The sequence below is a fragment of the Carcharhinus amblyrhynchos genome, chromosome 17 (assembly GCF_965287045.1).
Source record: "Carcharhinus amblyrhynchos chromosome 17, sCarAmb.v2.hapA, whole genome shotgun sequence".
Lineage (NCBI taxonomy): Eukaryota > Metazoa > Chordata > Chondrichthyes > Carcharhiniformes > Carcharhinidae > Carcharhinus > Carcharhinus amblyrhynchos.
This window is the reverse complement of record NC_137340.1, coordinates 34,206,214-34,221,326: the sequence shown is the minus strand read 5'-3', so window position 1 is coordinate 34,221,326 and position 15,113 is coordinate 34,206,214. Positions and strand designations below refer to the sequence as shown.

At 44.0% G+C, this 15,113-nt stretch overlaps 1 protein-coding gene across 25 annotated transcripts in view; it reads right to left on the bottom strand.

Annotated features, from left to right (window-relative positions):
* Window positions 1-15,113, bottom strand: part of tcf7l2 (transcription factor 7 like 2) — a 180,130-nt gene that overhangs the window by 29,734 nt on the left and 135,283 nt on the right. For 24 of the 25 annotated variants that reach the window (XM_080205784.1, XM_080205786.1, XM_080205787.1 and 21 more), the window contains one exon: window positions 10,127-10,259. In XM_080205784.1, the coding sequence (XP_080061910.1) occupies window positions 10,127-10,259 (133 nt within the window). The remainder of the gene's footprint in view (window positions 1-10,126; window positions 10,260-15,113) is intronic. The other variant, XM_080205776.1, reaches the window with a different exon arrangement.

Genomic DNA, 15,113 nt, shown 5'->3' with positions numbered 1-15,113 from the left:
CATTCCATCCACTATCTCACTGGACCACCCATTCCATCCACAATCTCATTGGGTCACATTCCTCTGAACTTCTAGGCAGTCCTGGCTCTGAACTTGAATCTTTCTCTAGTTTCTCTCCCATCTCCCCTCATTCCTTCTTGGACTTCATCTCGTTTCCTCAATCCTATTCTCATTAAACTGCTGACAACCAATTCCCCCTTTTGGTCCCCATGTCAATAGTTCTGTTTTCAGGTGTTGGCCCTCTCTCTTTTAAGTCTGCTGTCATCATCGCTTGATTCGTCAAAAACCAGTCCTTCACCCCACTATCCTTGCAAACCACTGACCAATCTCCTACCACCCCTTCCTCCCCAAAGTCATTGAATTTTATGTTGTTATGTTATTCGTAAAGAATCAGGAACCAATTATTGCACAAACATACATCAGAGGTGCCACATTTTACCGCTGCACTGCAGTCAGATATCAAGAAACAATGTACCAGTCCACCTGCCTGTAAAAGTACATTCAATGAAGCACAAAAGCATGACTATTTTGAATATCTGGGAACAAAAGAATATTAAATATGTTGTACCTCCCAAATTCACCCCCCTCTTTCCTGGAACTCCATGTTTGAATCCCCCCACCCCCAAGCAACAGTCTGACAATGCTCCTGATCATAATTATAAATGGCATCCTATATGACTATTTCAATAATAAATTATCCCTCCTTGCCCTTCTCAATCTGTCTGCAGCCTTTGACGTTCTTAACCACACCACTTTTCTCCAACATCTCTCCACTGCCATTCATCTGATGGGATTGCTCCCATATTGTTCCATTCTAAGCTAATTATTCATAATTGCAGCATCATATGCTGTGGCATCTCTTCCCACTTTTACACCACTGCCTCTAATGTCTCCCATGGATCCAGCCTAAGTCCATTCCTACATATTACCCTTGGTGATATAATCCAGAAGTCATGTCAGTTTTCACATCCACGCTGATGACAACACCCAGCTCTACCTCATCGCCAACTCTCTCAACTTATCCTGAATTACCAGACTGCTTAGCCAACATCCAAAAATGGAAAAGCAGAGATTTCCTCTGATTAAATATTGGGAAGGCTGAAACCATTGCTTTCTGTCCCCTCTCCAAACTCCGCTCCCCTAACTACAGACTCCATACTGTTCCCTCTCCCCTTTAAATCTATCCTGTGGAGAGCGGTCCAAGATTAAATCAGTCGGTTCGCAAACTTGGTGCTACATTCTGCCTTCATATTCACACTAAAACAACCTAATCCCACCAGTGTGGCATCATCCACTTTCACCGTCTCATCTCATTTGCTGTAAAATCCTTATTCATACTCTTGTTATCTGTAAAGTGGATCATTCCAATATACATTTGGCTGCTCTCCCACGTTCTACTCCATAAGCTAGAGGTCATTCAAAATTTTGCTGCCCATGTTTTCTTAACTCTTGCCAAGCCCCTTTTGCCTATTACACTAAGTTGGTGAGCACAAGGGTAAGTTTTTTTGTTACTTAAGTTGCTATTTATTTAAACTTTATTGTTGTTTTCAAGTCCCTTTATAGCCTTGCTCTCATTATCTCTATAATCACCAGCCCCACAGCTGTCCAAGATATCTGTTCTCCTGAAATTCTGGCTTCTTAGTCATCCTCGATCTTAAATCCCTTCACATTTGCTGCCTCGTTTGCAGCCATCAAGGACCTACACTCCGGAGTTGCCTCCAGTATGAATGGATGTGTTACATGTTTACACCTTGCTCACCTGGATAAGCGAGGCTTTGACAACACCCAAGAAGCTCAAACTAACCCAGGACGAAGCAGCCCACATGATGGATACACCTTAAACGTCCACCCTGTCCATTCCACCCATACACAACGGCAACAAAGTGTGCCATAAACAAGATGCACTGCAGCAACACTGAGCTTCCTTCAACAGCAGCTTCTAAAGCACCTCGGCCACTTAGGACTAGGGTAGCAGACCCAGGGGAATGCCACCACGATCAATTTCTCCTCCAAGCCACACCACAATGTCTTGGAACTGCCATTTCTTTATTGTCGCTGTATCAAAATCTTGTAATCCCATTCCTAATAGTGAATGTGTCTACACCAGATGATCTGCAGCGGTTCAACAAGGTGGTTCACCACCACCTTCAAGGACAATTGGGGGGTGGGCAACAAACACTGGCCTTGCCAGTGCCACCCATATCCCACAAAATAATACAACTTTTTAAAACTCACATTCCTTCTTGAAGTCACTCCTTAAACCCACTCAAAATGACAAATAAGTTAAATGCGGGCAAATGGAATTTAATGTTGGCAAGCGCGAGGTGGTCCACTTTGGTAGGAATAATGTTACTTACGTGGCGAAAAACTGCAGCAGGCGACGGTGCAGAGGGACCTCGGGGTCCTTGTGCATGAGTCGCAAAAACCCAGCCTGCAGGTGCAGCAGGTGGTCAGGAAGGCGAATGGGATGCTGGCCTTCATAGCGAGGGGGATGGAATATAAAAGTAGGGAGGTCTTGCTGCAGCTGTATAGGGCATTGGTGAGGCCACAGCTGGAGTACTGTGTGCAGTTTTGGTCGCCACACTTACGCAAGGATATTTTGGCCTTGGAGGGAGTGCAGAGGAGGTTTACTAGGCTGATACCGGAGTTGAGGGGGTTGAGCTATGAGGAGAGGCTGAATAAACTAGGCTTGTACTCGTTAGAGTTTAGAAGAATGAGGGGAGATCTCATTGAGACGTATAAGATGATGAATGGGATGGATAGGATAGAGGTGGAGAGACTCTTCCCGCTCAGAAAGGACAGTAGGACTAGGGGGCACAGCCTCAAGATAAAGGGGGGGGGGGTGTGGTTTAGAACGGAGTTGAGGAGGAACTTCTTCACTCAAAGGGTGGTGAATCTCTGGAATTCTCTGCCCGTTGAAGTGGTGGAGGCTGCCTCGCTAAATATTTTTAAGACGCGGGTTGATGGGTTTTTGATAAGTGAGGGGATTAAGGGTTATGGGGAGAGGGCGGGAATGTGGAACTGAGCCACGACAGATCAGCCATGATAATAAGAACATAAGAAATAGGAGCAGGAGTAGGCCAACTAGCCCTTCGAGCCTGCCCCGCCATTCAATAAGATCATGGCTGATCTGTCGTGGCTCAGTTCCACATTCCCGCCCCCTCCCCATAACCCTTAATCCTCTCCCTCATCAAAAACCCATCAACCCGCGTCTTAAAAATATTTAGCGAGGCAGCCTCCACCACTTCAACGGGCAGAGAAGAATGGCGGGGCAGGCTCAAAGGGCTAGATGGCCTACTCCTGCTCCTATTTCTTATGTTCTTATGTTTCCCACCACATTCAATGCAGTAAACAATGAGGACAATTTGTCAACCTTGTGGTTCTAACTTAACTGATAGCCCAGCTCTCTGCAGCATGTGTCAAATGCTGTTTTAGAATGTTGCTGTGAGGCATCTTGCAATGATGCGGTGCCTTAACGGCACTCTGCAAATTGTTGTTGTTGATTGGCTGCCTAATTTGCTGGATGACATTGCTATTTCTGGATGCCCAGAGATCCCCCTTGACTCAGTGCCACTAAATTCAGATGGACATTCAGAAAGGGGAAACCCACACCAAAGGAATCGCTGGATCCTTGTGGCCAGTCTACTCTAAGGTCAGCAGCAAATGGTGACATTTTCCAGGGGACCCTGGGCTACCCTTTAAGTTAGAACTCAAGGTTGACAAATTGTCTACTGTTTCGGTTGCACCAGAAATATGTAAATATATTTATTTGTTATTTCTAACATTCTCTGCACTTGCAAGGAACAGATTTTAAACATCCCAACCATGAGATTTTCAATTCCCCACAAGAATCAACCTCCAGCTAAAGAACATAAAGTGTGTGAATGTGTGAACTAAGGCCTAATGAATCAACACTGTATGTACGAGCTTTTCAACTTGCCCGCTGATCCACTTATAGTACTGAGCCCAGTCCCGTTCAGCAGTATTGCAATTCAAAAGCTGAACTGTAGCGTTAGGGTCGATGCTTATAAGGCCAGTTTGAATGCCTTGTAGCCATCGCTTACCAATGGCAACATGCAATACAATAAAATATAGGTTGAAGAGATTTGCTGCTCCATCATTGGATCAGCTTCAGGTGATCAAATGAATTAATTTCTGCCTGGTTGTTTTAATTTGCCCAGCAGAAAACTACCACATCTTTCTCTGAAAGCTCATTAATAAGCCTCAATATGCAAATAAACCAAATTTACTCTCTTTTGGGAGGTGCAAAATATAGATGCATATAAACTATTTGAAGTACTACTAACTTAACACAATGGTTACTAGCTCTTTAGGTTCTGAATCCAGATTTAGTTCTACTTTCAAGCCTGTCTCTCCCCAAACCCCCCACCGACAATTCCGCGAGTTCCTTTATCTTGAAAAATCGCTTTCCATGGCAAACAGGTTAGGTTTTAATTGTAATTAACCCAAGTTTGTTTGATTTGCATTTACTTCAGGGTTGTTTCCACAAATACTCAATCAGACTTCCCATTTATTTTACATTTAACACTTTAATCTCCAACCTAAATCTTGTATTCCTAAAACTAAACATTGTGCTATAATGAACTGTGGCAGGGCTCCCCATACGGGTTTCTGCAGAACCCTGCAGTTTCACAGGAGACATCCTGGATTCCACGACAGGTCAGACCAGGTTAAATTCAACAAAATATATCATTCCAGCTTGTCCAGAGCTGGAGGCAGAGCTCAACCTGTGCCGGCTACTGAGAGGCACGACCCAGTCAATGCACTGAGAAGCCAGCATTTGATTGGACGAGCTGGAAATTGCGACAAAGTGGGCATTCAAAGTCCCAGGCAATGTGGACAGTGAGAACACACGCCCGTGCGAAGGAGCCAGGGAGCAAGAGCGTGAGCACGAGAGAGAACACAAGCGCAAGAGACAATGAGTGCAAGTCAGAGCATGTGTGAGTGTGAGTGTGTGACAGAGAACGCACCCGCGTGTGAGCCAGACAGATCTGTGTGAAGGACAGTGTGCATGCACTCAGGAGCCAGAGAGAGCGAGTGAGCATGCGTGCAAGAGAGAGCAAAAGGACACACACGTGAGCACACCAAAGACAGTGCACGCACACAAGAACCAGAGACTGAGAGATTGACTGAGCAGGTGCACGTGCACACAAGCCAGAGATCAAATGAGCAGGTGCATGCATGAGTGAGACAGAGAGTGAGACAGAGAGTGAGACAGAGAGTGAGACAGAGAGTGAGACAGAGAGTGAGACAGAGAGTGAGACAGAGAGTGAGACAGAGAGTGAGACAGAGAGCAGCCATAGTTGCATGCGCAATCCAAACAGCAGGCGTGTGCACATGCTGAGTACATGGTGCCAGAGTGCAGGCACGCATGAATGCGCCACAGACAAAAGCACACATGCGAGGCATCAGACAAGCGTGCCCACGAGGCGTCACAGACGAGAGCGAAACAGCGTGCACGAGAGTGCCACAGAGCGAGAGAGCGTGCACGAGGATGCCAAAAAGCGGGACGGTGTCCGAGCATGAGAGCGCGCACAAGGGTGCCAGAAAGCGCGAGCATGCTAAGGAGCAGGAGCATATGGGAGAGTGAGCGAGAACACAAGCATCGGGGGAGTGAGGGGGAGTATGCCCGAGAGCAGGCACGTGTGCGAGTCAGAAAGCAGGCGTCACTGCGCGTGTGAGCCAGAGAGCAGGCGCTCACACACTGAGGGTGCAACAGATAAGAGTAAGTGTGCACGAGGTGATACAGATGAGTGTGCATGCCTGCAGGGTGCCACAGGCGAGAGCATGCGTGCACGCATAGCCACAGATGAGAACGTGTGCAAACTGCCACAGACAACAGCATGCACACACGTGCGAGGTACCATAGACAAGGGTGTGTGCGTGAGCTGCCACAGATGAGTGCGCACGCCTGCAGTGCCAGAGATCACAGCACGCGCGTGAGTTGCTGGAGACGAGAGCGTGTGCGCAAGGGTGCCACAGAACGAGGTAGAGCGTGTGCGAGGGTGCCACTAAGCAAAGGAGCACCAAGGGTGCCACAGAGCGCGCAAGTGAGCGTGCTCTCGCACACAAGGGTGCCACAGAATGAGCGAGTGAGAGAGAGTGAGAGAGAGAGAGAGAGAGAGAGAGAGAGAGAGAGAGAGAGAATGCTCACGTGCGAGGGTGCCACAGATCGAGAGAGAGAGAACGTGCAAAGGTACCAGGGAGAGAGCGAGGGTACAACAGAGTACGAGAGGGTGCCACGGAGCGACAGTAAGACAGCACCATCGTGCATGAGGATGCCACAGAGCAAGAGAGGGAGCGAGAGAAAATGCACACCGAGCCACAGAACGAGCAGGAGGGCACGCGAGGGTGCCACAGAACGAGCGAGACACAAAATGCGCACTCACACATGAGGGTGCCACAGAACGAGCAAGAACGAACTCACATGAGGGTGTCACAGAATGAGTGAGAAAGAGAGAGCTCGCGCGCAAGGGTGCCACAAAACGAGCGAGAGCACACTCGTATGCGAGTCTGCCACAGAACGAGAGAGAGAGAGAGAGAGAGAGAAAGAGATCGCTCACGCACGAGGGTGCCACAGAACCAGAGAGTGCACAAGGGTGCCATAGAACGAGCGAGAGAGAGCACACGCTCACACACGAGGTGCCACAGAACGAGTGAGAGAGCGCGCTCACGCACGAGGGTACCACAGAACGAAAGAGAGCGAGCGCACTCGCGTACAACAGTGCCACAGAACGAGCAAGAGAGAGAGCGCGCACTCCTGTGCGAGGGTGCCACAGAACAAGTGAGAGGGCGCAAGCATTCACGGACAAGGGTGCAGAGACACAGAGGGCGCAAGCGAGCGCTCACATGCGAGTGTGCCACAGAACAAGCGAGAGAGCGCGCTCGCACGCAAGGATGTCACAGAATGAGTGCGTGCACAAGGGTGCCCCAGAACGAGCAAGAGACCACGTGAGGGTACCACAGAACGAGAGCGCGCTCATGCGTGAGGGTGCCACAGAACAAGCCAAGAGAGAGGGTGCTTGCGCACAACAAGGGGTGCCACAGAACGAGCAAGAGAGAGAGACAGAGAGCACTCGCACGCGAGGGTGCCACAGAACGGTCAAGAGAGAGCATGCTCACATGCAAGTGTGCCACAGAACGAGAGAGTGCGCTCATGTGCGAGGGTGCCATAGAACGACCAAGACCACGTGAGGGTACCACAAAATGAGCAAGAGATTGCAGGAACGAGCGAGAGACCGCACGAGAAAGAGCAGGTGAAGGTGCCACAGGATGACAGATCGCGCGCTCGTGCATGAGGGTACCAGAAAAAGAAAATGCGCGCGCTCGGGTGCCACAGAACAAGCAACAGCCCATGTGAGGATGCCACAGAACGAACAAGAGCGTGCTCACATGCCAGGGTGCCACAGGACGAGCAAGAGAGCGCGCTCACACGCGAGGGGGCCATAGAACGAGGATTCGCGCGCAAAGGTGCTACAGAACAAGCTTGAGTGCGCGCGAGGGTGCCACAGAACGAGCGGGTGAGTGCACTCATGCGTGAGGGTGCCACAGAACAAACGAGAGTACTGGCACACGAGGGTGCCACAAAATGAGACAAAGCACCCGAGCCAGCAGAGTGAGGCGCACACGGGTGCCACTGACCCAGCCGCTGCAGGGCGCAAGCATGCGCACCAGGGCACCAGCGGAAGTGGGGAGCGATCACACACGCCAGGGGGAGCGGGGTGGGAGCGCACACAATAGAGTACCAGTGGGGAGCGGGGCACAGGGCACGCATGCACCAGGGGGAGAGAGGCGCGACACCAGGGTGGGGAGTGCACACGCCAGAGCGCCACTGAGCCAGGGGGAGTGGGGAGTGGGGCGTGACACCGGGGAAGCGGGAAGCGGACGCGCCAGGCGCCACTGAGCCAACAGGAGCAGGGTGCGGGGCGGGTGTGCCAGGACACCGAGCAAGCACGTGCATGCGAGCCAGAGGGAGAATGTACATACGAACCAGAGCAAAAGCACACGCCAGAGAGAATGCTCGTGCAAGAATGTGTGCACGTGCGAGAGTGAGAGAGACAGACAGCATGTGTGTGAACGTATGTAAGCAGTGTGAGAGGGAGTGTGAGAGACTAAGAGTATGCGAGTGAGATTGTGCAAGCGCATATGAGAGGGAGAGGGAGAGGGAGAGGGAGTGTGAAAGAGTAAGATTTCATTTGATCGTGTTAACAAGAATGTGAATGTTGGATATGAGAATTCAACTCTCCTAAAATTTGACAGCGGAAGAGACAGCATCACGCCTCCCATTAAAAAAAAAATCACAAAAATTTAAGACTTAAATACTTTAATGGAAACAGGTTGAACTAAGCAATCAGATATTCGGAACAATATGCTTCAACAACTTTGTACTCCAATTTTAAAATTTCAGAAACAAATATAAAATGCAAAGCACACAAGTTCCATGCAATCCATAGTGAAAATGATACTAACAAACGTAACAAAGTGCACCAGCTCAAAATAAACTTCTGAACTAAACCATTTAATTAGCTTTCCAAATTTTGTCTCAGGGGATTTGGGGCTGGTAGGAGGAGCTTACCTGACAACAGGCAACGGACAAATTTTAAGATGGGAATTCGTTAAGGCGGAGATTGAGCAGAAGTGTAAGTAACATGACTGTAGCAACCAAACTTTGGATTTAGACCATAAGACATAGGAGCAGAATAAGGCCATTTGGTCCATCGAGTCTGCTCCATCATTCAATCATAGCTGATATTTTTCTCATCCACAGTCTTCTGCCTTTCCCCCATAACCCCTGATCCCCTTATTCATCTAGAACCTATCTATCTCTGTCTTAAAGAAACTCAATGACCTGGCCGCCACAGATTCGGGGATTCTACTTCCTGCACTCTTATCAGCATCTATGTTTCTGACATGTGCACAGAAAAGACACTGTTCTAGAAAATCAAATACTACGAAGCCCATAATTTGTGTCTTCTTAGTTTATGTATTATTATATGGTGGATCAGTTGAGTAGATTGCCCGTTGAACTCTTATATAAATTCATTCAGATTCACCATGCATTGTGAGCACTAAAATTATTTATTCAATGTTAGAAAATGTTATACATAATTAGGTTCACAAACACAATTCCACCCTTATTACTTCATGTTATTTTAATCCAACATTTTCCCCGTCTCTTCCTCTTCCCCATTCCAGACTCCGGTAGTTAACCTGCTCTACATCCCCTGATGACAGACTACAATCAGCAAAAAGAGGTTGTTCTCAGATTTCAAATCACAGTGCCAAGTGGTTTGCATCAATCTGTCCCTCCCTCGACTGGGTGGAGTGAGGGACCACAAGAAATAATTCACAAGCCAACGGCTGATCACAGTGTTTTAAAAAAAACCATCTAGGATGAATGCTATGAAAAAGAACTATAAAGGCACAATACATTAATTTGGCCATATTGGTGCAATGATCAAGGCCCACAGCAAAAACTATGCAATTTGAATGGTGATTTCTGGAAAACATTTCTGTGGGAAAGCTTTATTTTTATTTGGAGCTGAGTAAGCAGTTCAGACTCTCAAAGCATGGCATTGATTTTATTTTTTAAACATTTCTTGCCAGGATTCTAAGCATTTCATTTTTCACAAGTAATTCCATGCATACCTTATGCATAATTTAAAAAGAATACAAAGGATAGGTGCAAATACCATCAGCTAGTACCCAAATGAAAACTGTGCACGTGTGAAGCCTGGCCGATAGCACTCTCCCATTTACAAATCAACTGACTATGGAAGCAGCAGGAACAATACCTGGCGTGAACTGATGTTTGAAAAAGTTCACCTTTCCATCAGAAAGTCATTCATTGCTGGCAACATGACACATGGAACATTCTGGCATGGAATGTACAACATTTAAATTCAATTACATTGTTGATGTGTATTACTGTAAATACATAGAAGACAAATAACAATCAACGTCATTTCGTTCGGGTGCAGACATGGATCTCCCCTAATGCCTTCTGAGTAAAGGAAAATTCAGAACATTTGCATCTGAATTGTACTCTGATCCCAGAAGTGTGCAGCATTATCAGTGAAGTGTTTCTTGTTCCCCCTTTACCTACCTGTTTTGGGGTCCACATCTGCTGGTAAGTGTGGTGGAGGGTTACCTGGTGTGAAGTGTTCATTGCTGTATGTTATCAGTGGCGTTAACGGGTGGACGTGATGGGGATGTTGCACAACGGGTACTTTGTTAGACTGCCAAAAGAAAGACAGGAAAGGAGTGAGTTAGACAACAGCAACCAATCGATGAACCATAACTTAAGACAAATGGCATCGAGTTGAAGGGGGCCTCCAACAGGGGACACTTGAACATATTAAGTGTTGTCAAAAATCAGAGGTGTGCATTAGATGATGAATGGTTCCCAGTCAGATTTTATTTTGATATATGTCATCTCTCTTCTGCTATCAATTTAAAAGAATTGTAACAAAAGAGAGTGATTTGAATCACTCTGCACTAAAGCAACCATATCTGTTACAATTTATCAATCAGGTTTTTGTTACTTAGCAAATATCCACATTTCATCAAGTCAACACCCAAAAGAAAACTCCATTAGAAATGAACCATCTCACAGTTGTCCAAAAAAAAACTCATCCAAGGGAAGAGAAATGGTGAAAAATACAAAACTCTTGGGGTTGTAACAAAAAACAGCTGTCATCACCTTAGGGGCTTTGCTTTTACCTGGTATATTTAGCTCAGTTTATGAATTTTCAGGAACAGAAATATTATTTAAGTCTTTTGTCCATTTTATTGACTCCAATTGAACTTGCCCACAAAACTCTGTAACCATTACAGTCCAAAAGACCAATCACAAGGGCAAGGAACAATTTTTATAAAAGTCTATTTTGATTAACACCAACATAAAATAACCACAGTAACCAAAGATACTTGGGTCATTGTGCAACAATAAGCCTTTACAATAAATTAGATCCAACACACTATTTGTTTATGGGGATGTGGGTTGACAAAGCCAGCATTCAGCTCCTATCCCCAAGTTATCGTATTGTGAATTTAAATATAGATATAAAAATGGGCCTTTAACCACGAGTTTGAGGAAATATTTTCACGTCTTGAGAATACTTTTTAAAGAAAAACTATTTATGTCATCTGCTTTATTCAACTAGTATCATATATGTGCACAAAGGAAAGTGAGTACATGATTTAAATTCAATCTTCGTTAACTAGCTGAGGTAAAAAACAGTAAACCAGATGGAAGATTCATACGAAAGTAAAAACCTGAAAACATCCAATCTCAACTCATTCTGATTTTTTATTGTGCCCTTTCACCCATCCCTTATGTGGACCCACCAGTGACATCTAGCAACAGTAGATCAGTACTGCATTTTTCTTTTAAAATTAAAAAAAGTTTATCCAAAAAAGTAACAGAGAATATTTTTGAACTTATAAAACCATATTGGTATTAAGTTTCTTCTGGTTCAATTTTGCGCAAAGTGCGCAAAAGCTACTTTTTGCAGTTACTCGCAGGAATGTGCACATTTTTGAAAAATCACAATTGACGTGCAGGGTTCACAGGGTTAATACCGTTACTACTTAGACTTTTGGTATCACTGTAAACCAAAAGGCAGTCATAAACAAGCAGGAGAACCTTTAAGAAAAACAGATCTGCTTCTCATCGAAGCAAATGAGAAGTAAAACCTTGAACTTTAGCACAAAGATTTCATCATGATGCTACAGGGCATTTTCAGCTGTGGAGTCTGCAGCTGCTTGCACTTTGCGTGAAGGCTCTGTCTACTGGCATCATAAGTCTCCTGCAAGTTTATGCTTCATAAAGAATTTGCTGTAGAATCCTGAGAGCAAACAGCAGGAGGCTACAGCTAGTTATTTACTGTCTACAGTCTCTCCTGTTTCTAATTGGCGCCTGCTACTGTCGTAATGAGTTTATATGAGGCATGGACAATATAGAATAGATCATGATTCAGTTTATTCCCCTTCATAAATGATTTGAAAGTCCCATCCCATCATCAACAACAAACTAATTTCAATTGTAATGAAACATTTATTAACAAAAAAAAACAATTAGGGCCCAATACAATCTGACTTCCATCCGTCTTATTTTAGAGATTTCTTTGATCCTGCACTGCATTCCCTTCAAAATCTATTTATTTGGTTAATATTTCAACCAGGTTAGTGAAGAAGAGCATTAATTTAACATGCATTAACACACAGGAAAACAGTAGTTAGAATATTACCTCCTTTGCAAAGAGCACAGATCTGATACAGCCGCAAGAACATTTCCAAAGAAAGTATGCACAGAGCCGTTCAGCTCTCTCAGCTGTATCTGGACTTGACCTACTGCAACCTTTGAACTACCCCCTCGCTGATTAATCAGGAACTGATCCAACTCTCTGTTTAATACCTTGCCAAGGTTTAAGATTAACTTCAACTCTTGCCCCATTTTGAGCATGTAAATAACAGGCCTAGTTACACGTTTTGCGTAAAATAGTTCTCCACATCCACCTCAATCACTTGCACTATTTTAAGTGCTTGCATATTATTTTGTTCCAGCCTTCTATTCTGATAGAAATTAAGCTTTAACTGCCATTCATGGCAATGTGGGCTTAAAAATGAAATCATACAATATTTTCCACCACACCCTATTTTTTGTTAATCCACAGTGCTCGGACCTGTACACAACAGCAGTTACTCCTTCTCCATTGGCTGCAAGGGGCCAGATGAGTTGTGCAAGTCTCAATCCAATTTTGTTAGGCACAATTCTAAGGCACCAAACTACCCAAATGTGGCACTAAATAATCAGTTTTGTTCAGAAAAGCCAGAAGAATACTTGCAAGTAGGTAACTTTGCTAATTTTGGATTTTTGAGGCTTTCCAGGATATGGTCAATGCTTTGTCTGGACTAAGATCATTTGACACAAGGGGCTCAAATATCATCCAAAAGAGGAACACAATATTCACCAAAAATGTAAATTAAGTAACTTTCTGGATGAATAGTTGAAAACTAAATAATAAACTAGTAAAAACAGCAACTAACTCATTTTCAGATAATTAGTAGAAAGAGAGAAGAAAAAACTGAGAAACACAAGGGCAGGGGGGGGGAGTGGGAGAGGGAGGGTAGAAAATAAAAAAATAAAAGGAACACTTCTCGCTCCACAAAAAAATGTATTTGCATGCATTCATGCATACAAACTAAATCAATATTGTTTACTGAGACTCAGCTTAATGCACAAAACATGGCAGACCAGTAATTTCACCCAAATTTATTTTGCATCGCGCGACACTGCAGTCCAGTTTGTCCAGTGTTCCCAAATTGATTGAATTCAGATACCCTATAAAACTCATTAGGGTAATAAAGCAAATCAGGTGCTACAAAAAATTCTGTAGAGCATACCGAATATCATAATATAAAAAGTAGTTACCATCCATAAGACAATGCAACTCTTCAGATTAAATCAGAGGTTAAGCATGAAAAATGGCAATAAAAAGGACCGGGAAAGTAAAAGTTGCTTGATCATAAATACCACAAAGTGGGGGAATAAATTAGGCCTAGCCCAAATTCTATATATTCATTTTAAAAATCACAAGTCAGTGTTAGTGTATTTCAAGAAAGTACATTTATCAGATAACTATCATCTATTAAGATAGTAATGGAGGAAGACTTTATTCAACTCAGGAATTTCTCAGTTGCCAATCTGGTGGCTGTTTATTTTGTTTTAATGTACGTGATGTATTTAATTCATAAATATATAAGAAGAATTTCCAAGTAGCAGATCTGATTTCCTTTTTTTAAAAAAAAACTTTCACATCTGATTTTCAAGCCAAGTGAAAATGTTGAAGAACAAGTCTATGGGGCAACTCTTCAATGTCAATGATTAGCATGGATTTTAAACCAAATCTGACTTCCAATAACATGCAAAGGGGAAAAATACTCCTTAGGCTGAAGAAGCCTAAAATATGCACAGTCCAAATGACCAAGATTCAGCACTTAGTAACTGCAGCGATGTTAATTCAGCTCTCAGGCACAATTTCTAACCTGGTGATCGGTATCTACATTCAAGTACTAACGAGCATGGAACGTTCACACCCTAAATCGCACATCAGCAACTGAATTCAGTTAAAAACTATGCAGTCCACTTTTGTTCTGAACTAAAAGCAACTTATGTAAATAGGTAATAGTATTGCATGGGGCGGTGGGGGGGGGGGGGGGGGGGGGGGGGCAAAAAGTGTAATTATCGTGTACAAATACAAGTTGTTCTTGTGGGAATACTCCCCAATTCCTAAAGTTTTCCATTGTTCCTTGAGGGACACCACCCAAGAAAATGATGAATACATTTGACTTAACTGTTTATGCACTTAAGATTTTTAAAAAAAGCATCAATAAAATATATCAGCTTCATACATAGTTCATTTGTTCATCATTGTTATTATGAGTTCTTTCTAATACAACATACTTGTAAAGTGGAGAATAGAGAGAAATAATCGTATTCTAGTTTATTTCATTAAGGGTGAGTAATTATTTCCAGAATAGGTGAAGGAGTGTGGAGTGGGTATTATTTTAAAACAAAATGCCTCTTAGAACATATTTAGCAGTTTTTAACTTATGTGGCAGACGCAGTGATTTTTCATTAACTTCACCTGTTAAAAATATGCATTACAAAAGAGATGTATGATAAAAATCAGAGATATAAAACTACAATCACTTATAGACAGAACCATACTGCCGCATTATCAATGAACGTGACTTCTACTGGGGATTAGGGATCACCTTCTTTGATGCTGTCCGTTCCTCCTGTGAAAAACACAAACCTGTGGCCTTGTATGCATGACACACCTGCACGGGCGCAAGTATAAAATGCATGACTTTGTGCCAGATTTTACAGCCCTGTTTCCAATAACCAGCAACAACCCCCGCACCCCCCCCTCAAAAAAAAACACCTTCCCAATTGGCAATCTTAAGCATTTTTATCCCTCTGGTAGAATTTTCATCCTTAATTACAGTAGCCATCAGTGGGAAATTATATCAAATAATCTTGTCACTTTGCTCTTTTTAAAAGTGTGTTATTTGGGATTACATGA